Raw genomic sequence first — 6,969 nt, 5'->3', positions numbered from 1 at the left:
TTCACTGAAAGAATCTTTAAAAAAAAAAAGAACAGTTTAGAACGAAAGTATCTAACAATTACTTCTTTCTGGAGTAATTTCTTCTTCCATAACAATGAATAGATTACTGTAATTATTTTCAAAGAATCATCATTTAACTCTACCAAGCTTGGAACAAAGTGTTGCAGGTTGTTTTATGTTAATAACTGTAATTAAGCTGAGGTTACTTGGCTGAGATCCATTGTGAGGGGCAGGCTTTACCCAGCAGGTCTTAGCCTTGCTGGAAGCTCTCTTATGGGCAGAGCCTCACATAACTCAAATCCTACCTGTGTCCTGGTGGAGCTGTGTCACTATAGACTCCCATATGGTCAAAAGACCATCAGGGATCACATCTTTTTCTCAATTGATAGAATTAAACAGACATACAAAATTAATAACCAACCTTTAAGCTATCTAAACCTCTAAACTACTATTGTGGAGTTGTGGATGGAGATAGAAATGGGTGCAGACCCAGTCAGTCTAGGTATCTTCCCGCACTCCTCCTTCTCCATTTCACATCCTTGATTTTGCCTGATCTTGGAGCTGAGCTTGCAGGATAGAGTTGTATTTGTGTAGGACTGTGGAGGTACTGTCACAGTCACAGTCTCCTCTTCTGAACCTCTATTTCTGCTCTCCTCCTGGCCAGGTCCTTTGGATACACTAACAACCTAGTCATCCCCTGCAGTTAGCCTCACAGCTTAGCCTCTCGCCTAAAGACATCCAAGATCTGTCTGAGGTCCCCATGGACACCAGAGCATCACCCCAACTCCTGGTGCAAGTGCTGTTTCCAGTGGTGGCTCACACTGATGCATCTGCCAGAGCAGCAACAGGGCCCTCAAGCAGACTCCTCCTGTTATTCCAAGCAGAAAAGCAGCAGGAGAAAGGTGAGACTCCCTGATGTGCCATTGACTCTTTCTCAAAAACTAGATAAATGGCCCTTAATTTGTGGGACAGTATTTGCCCACAGGAGGCCAAAGTCTTGATTCAAGTGCTGTTCTTTGCTGAAACCATTAACTTCAGTGTTATGTGTGATGCCATTGACTCACACATGGCGTCTCCAGCTTTACAAGGGAATGAACCAAAGCAGACTCAATGGTCTTTGGGGAAGGGTAATTTATATGTGAGGTTTAGCAGCGTTATTTGATTATTTGTCTTCCAGGGTCATATGGTGGAGACAGTCTTCCTGGGAAGGCACTAAATGTTGCTCAGTGATTCACTGACTGCTGGCCAGAGCACTGTTTGTAACTGATTTATCTGAATCCTTTTCACATTCTTCTCTCTATTAATGTTTCAGCAGTTCCTTTCCTTTGTAAATTCATGGTAGTTATGTGTTACTTAGGATGATTGTCTGAAAATAATTTCAAACACAATGATTACATACTGAACAGATGAGCTGTCTTGGGTTTATGTCACAGCCCATCTGCCTGTTCTAAACAGGCTTCCTGCATCATGCCTTTTCCTCCTCATCGGGTAGACAGTGAAAAAGACTAGCATGTAACATCTGCATTCCGTGTGACCTTTCCAGAGTGTTATTTCACATGCATACTTCAAAGTCTGCATTTCTTTCTGCAAATATAATTTGAACCTCATTCTATTTTGGCAGAAGGTGCATTGCAACATAAGCTGTTCTTTCTTTATCCCACTACCTGTAGTATGGAAGTTGAAGTACAACATGTCAGCTGGAGGTGTTTCAATCTGAGGTAAGCTCAGGGAACACACTTCAAGGCTGAATTCCACAGAGATCTGAGTTGTAGTTACAGTGGGAAATGCATAGGTCTTGGCCCTGTGTTCAGCACTGAAGGACATGTATACTTTATTTCAGAATGGAATCGGACTAAAAGTTAAAATTGGGTTTGATCTAGACACCCTTTGTCAGGCTCTCATGCACTGTGAGTGCTTGAAAATATTTTCTCTACAGGTTTTATATTATAAGCCACTTATTTACAGTAGCCTGGATGAATACTCTGCACTTCGAGGAATCAACCACTAGGTGTCAATATAGTGTAGCAGATGTTTAGTAGGGTTTTGTTACTACAGCACCATTTGACATACAATTAAGACCCACCTTCTGGTGGGTTATTTGAATAGCTAATTGCAAAAATTCAGGTCAGATTGCATCTTTTGTACCTGATTTATTTAATCAATGAAGTAGTCTCATTCTATGGCTGGGGGCAGAAGAAAAATTAGTATAAATGGCTGAAGTAAAAAGTATGACAAGCCATAAGCTACAGCCTGCAGATACTGTAGCACTGTGTTTTAGACCAAAAGGCTGACAAAGTGAGATGTTAGACTGGTGGGGGTGAATAAATTTTTGTCAGACCATGAGTAGTGACCATAAGCAAGAGACACAGCATGTAAATTAATTAACTCTTCACAGTAAGGAGTCAAAATACCTAGATGAACTGATGCCTGTGCTCATTTATAAGAAGCATAGTGGCTGGTGAGACAGGATAAAGATGGAAAAGCAGTATTGAAGAGTTCCATTTTGTCTCTTTTAGACACAGATCTTCGTGCATCATTACATATAAAACAAATGCCTCAAAAAAGTCAGAGCTAAAGCTGAGGTCTGAATTACAAAGGACATGGAAGCACTTTGGTTTTGCACCCAAACAGGGGTTCAGCATCTAGGGAAGAAAGGCCTGTTAGAAATGAGAATGAAAGATGGTTAGGAAAATGATTCCTAGAACTGTGAATATTATTTCTTTGAAGTATGCATTAATGGGTTTTGGCTAAGAATTTTCAAAGGGGTTAAGGACTTAGCTCTCATTGAATGTCAGTGGCTTTTGGACACTTCACTGTCATAGTCTGCTTTGAAAATCCCAGCTTAGAATATTAATTTTAACGTATCTTTTCCACTTCAATAGGAGGGAGCAGATCCATGACAGAGAGACGAACAGAGAAGCTACAAAAGAAAGTAAGTTTTTTTGTATTACAGTCTTTATAAATTATTGTACTTTAGCTAATCTACTCAGTCAAGTACAAAAGTATATATTATAGGTGGCTGAGCAGAAGATATTACATTACATGACATCCTTCACTTGTGTTAATGACTCTCCGTATTGTGCTTTGAACAAAGTGGAGGGCACTGCCCAGCAAATCATACAATAAAAAATATAGCATTGGCTACATTTTTTTAAAGGACAAAGGGAAGATGGAGCCTGTTTATGCAAAAAGTTGATTTTCTCAGGTTCTAAACCAGCTGTGACACCATGCTGTCCTTTGAGAGATATTTTATTGGGCAACAGATCAGTGTTGGAGGTCAAAAGAGCAACAGCAATAGATGCATCATGTTCCCTGGAGCTCCCTGGGGCAGGTTGGGACAATGGTTAGAAAAACTGCAAAGGCTGTAGGAATAAAACTCTTGCTGTTCTTGTGCTTCTCTCTTTTGCATTTCTTTTTGATATTGTATATCTTAATGAGAGGAAATGCTGGTGTACACAGTACTGGCGTGATGGTGAATAAAATGCTACAGGACAGCCGTAGCTCTTCAGAATGAAATATGTTGAAAAGGTGGGTTTGCTTATCAATGGTGGCAACTAGAAGTGTTGGAAAAGCCATTAGAAAAACACCACTGCCAGTCCCACGTCTGACCTCATTGTCAGAGACTTGATCTTCAAGTGGAGGCAAGAGAACATCCTTGCTCCCCTTTAGTGGTCTAGTGACAGTGTGGGTTTTAAATAGTCTTTTTATTTTATCTCTCCTCAAAGGAAAACAAGTCTGAGCATTTTCTTTTTTTGAATAAACTGAACAAAAGCTAAAATGAGTTACCAGTGATGTGGTGGTATTGAGTTTATCATACAGTGTTTGGGTGTTGGCTTTATTAATTGCTGTTATGCTGCAGACAAGATAAATGTGTGTTCTGTTATGAGGATATAACTGAAGAAATGAGGTTGACTGGGAGGTCATTTTGGGAATGGGAGACTGAATATAGAAAAGCCCATGTACCAAAGCTGGGATGTAAGAAAGCCCCAGTGAATACATAATTTCCAGCAAAAGTTTGTCACTTCCAGATTTTCACCATTACTGCCAGTGTAAATAGCAAAAAGGTTTTTTTTAATTAAAAAAATCTTAGGCCCATAGTAATTAGCTACTATGATTGAAGTGCTTGTTCCTAGACAAGAGCCCAAATCAAAGGCTTAGGTCTGTGTAAATCCAAAACGATTGTCTGTACAAATCAAATTCCTCTCCTGACAGATGCATGGGTTTTGCTGTGTGTGTCCTCATCAACCTGTCACCAACCCCATCTGGTCTATCTGCCTCTGAAAAATGAACACCACAGCAGAGTAAGCAGTGAGCACATGGTGCTGCTTGTTTGGGTTTTAACTAGATTTAGCCAGCCTGGACTAAGGAAACCATTTTGTGATATTATGAGGCTGATTTTCCTTCTTTTACACTAAGAATACAACATGCTCAAGAGACACAAACTGTGTCACCTGAGCATCAGTAAGGGGTTTACAACACAGTGGAGATAAATGAGAACAGTCCCTGACATAAAAAACTAAGAAACGAGTGGTATATCTGAATTACCTGTTATATCCAACCTGGTCTACTGCCTGCCAGCTTGAGGCATAGATAAAATTTGCTCACGTTTGTCTACAAATACATCTATCCTGCAGGATGCTGATCAGTCTCTTCCAGCTCTTCCAGGGCTGCTCAATTTGTTAATGTTACTATGAGAGCATTCATAGTTTTATACTATCATGCCTGGGGGCCATTTCCTGGACAATTATTTTCTTGGCTGTGAAAATAAAGTGGGATTTCCTGCCATCCTGCATTTATAAGCTCAGAAATAACACAGGGATCCATGGAGCTGGAACACCACATGGAAACCACAAGCCAATATTTGATTAGCACAGATAGCAATAGCCCTAGTGCATCGCCAAGCTTAACCACCATCAAATCTCTGGAAGGCAAAACAGAGCGTTAGGGAAGGGTTGGAAAGAATATCTTGTTATGACTTCGTTGCTTGAGTCATATTGGCCATATGGAAGAAAAGCACAAGGATACTTGTGAGAAAACCTAACAGCTAAGTAATCAGAAAGCACACTGGATCTACCACCTGTGAGGTGTTTTAGTGCTTTGTTGGCTCAGGACCCAGGTCTGTTGCATCTTGAAAGAACAGAATTTCTATTGAAACAAGAGATTATGAAGTGGTGAGTTTCCAAACCTGTATGTCCTCTGCTACTACAGGTACTAGCTTTGTGGCTTTTAGTATTTAACAAGAGTCAACAATGAGGAAAGGATTTAACTTCCACCATAACCAGCCACTTCAGGCTTCAAGTCACCCTAGGCTTCCCCCAGCTTGGAGTGTTTGTCCTAAGAATGTGTTCCCTCAAAACAAGGCACCAACTTTAAATTCAGTAGGTTGCTTTCTTCATAGATTTTAGTGTTTTGGCAGTTCAGGAAACAGAGATTAGATGTGGGTGGCACAGAAGGAGGTTTAGAAGCACTTGCTCTTCTGTTTAATGATGTTACCCAAATTGTAACCTTAAGATCTCAGAGGCTTTCTTGCAGCAAAGCCACTTGTATGACTTTGTGTCTGTCGGCATCTGTAGAAAAATGTAATGAAAAAAATGTAATGAAAATGCTTATGATTCCTTTCTCTTTGTTCTCTTTCACAGACATTTTCTACAATTCCTGACTTAGAGCATCATTTATAATTTCACTGTAGTCCTTAGAGAGACCTGTGAATCATTCCTGTGGCTAGTGTTGTAAAGATAACTAAATACACAACGAGAACAAGGGAAGGAGTGTTTGCTGTTGGTTGGATCTCAGCACAGCTTTTGATACTACCTCAAATTGGCAAGGAGACTGTGAAGGTAACTCAAAGACTTCTTTTATTTGCCTATATTACAAATAGTTCACTTTCTTCCTCTTAGCCTGAGGTTCCTCCAAGGTGTGTTCTGCGTACCTGCAGTTAGAACTACTTATTCCTTATTCTCCTTGCCTAAAATGCCATTTTTCTTGTGTTCATTTATATTCCCGTTAAAAAAGTGGGAATTTTGGAGGTTTTGAGGGTTGTGTTTTTTTGTGGTTTGGGGTCTTTTTTTGTTTGGTTGTTTTGGGTTTTTTTGGCTTGGGGTGTTTGGGTTTGGGTTTTGTTTGTTTCTTTGTTAGAAAGCCTAGATCCCCAGTGCCTGGCCTCTGGTACAGTCATGGCAAGCTGTGCAGCACAGACTTGTAGCATTATTGTTTGGCCAGTCTTGCAGTTCCTGCCACTCACACAGCACTGAAGCATGCAGGGATATGCTAGCAAGGAGGACTATAGGCCAAGATGCTGCTGCAAAGGGTAGGAGAGCTCTAACGCATGCTGCCTTTTTGCCGCTATGTTTGCTGACAAGTAGAAGAGATGGAGGGATAAAAATCTTTTTTACTGTTATCTGCAATTATATATATACAATATAGCATATACATAATATTTTGAGGGTATTTCATTTTGAATTCTTGCTATGGTCTGGAACTGCTGGTGAAAGTTGGGAGAAGAGGTCTTTGCAAGTGTATTTGAAACCCAGCATTTCCTTAGCAACACGCTGGTTGCACTGCAATAACGTAGCACCGTGACCCGAGTGTGTTCCACCTTGACCTCATGACCATAAGAAAAATGATCAGAAGTTGTTGTTCCTGAAGGCATCATTCAGAACACTGCCAGACTTGGTGTCACTAACCATGAGTCACAAATCTGATAATGCAATTTAAGATATTGAATCATACCCTAAACTTGTGATTCATTATGGAATTTAAATGCCACAAGTGGTGTCCTGGACTCTATTCCAATATATATGAGTTCAGATACCCTTCCAAAATAAACAAGTGACTAAGAGCCATAAATTCTGTTCACCTCAACCACTAATAGTGCCCAGAAAGATTATGCTTCAGCTTTTCTGGCAAGGACAAGGTAATAAACATTCCAGTACATACTGCCCCCCGCGCCCCCCCTTCCCTGTTTCTCTC

The 6,969-nt window shown here is 40.4% G+C and overlaps 1 protein-coding gene across 1 annotated transcript; it reads left to right on the top strand.

Annotated features, from left to right (window-relative positions):
* Positions 1-760: 760 nt before the first annotated feature.
* LOC309440988 (uncharacterized protein) lies at positions 761-5,767 on the top strand (the record flags this gene model as incomplete). The annotated part of the gene is made up of 4 exons (XM_082055300.1): positions 761-902; positions 1,622-1,718; positions 2,883-2,932; positions 5,640-5,767. The coding sequence occupies 4 exons, from the start codon at positions 761-763 to the stop codon at positions 5,657-5,659; spliced, it is 309 nt and encodes a 102-aa protein (XP_081911426.1). The 3' UTR covers positions 5,660-5,767.
* Between the last annotated feature and the right edge of the window lie 1,202 nt (positions 5,768-6,969).

The sequence above is a fragment of the Streptopelia decaocto genome (genome assembly GCF_964273445.1).
Source record: "Streptopelia decaocto genome assembly, chromosome: 6".
NCBI classification, from domain to species: domain Eukaryota; kingdom Metazoa; phylum Chordata; class Aves; order Columbiformes; family Columbidae; genus Streptopelia; species Streptopelia decaocto.
The sequence above is the reverse complement of the archived record's forward strand: the minus strand, read 5'-3'. Positions and strand labels throughout refer to the sequence as shown.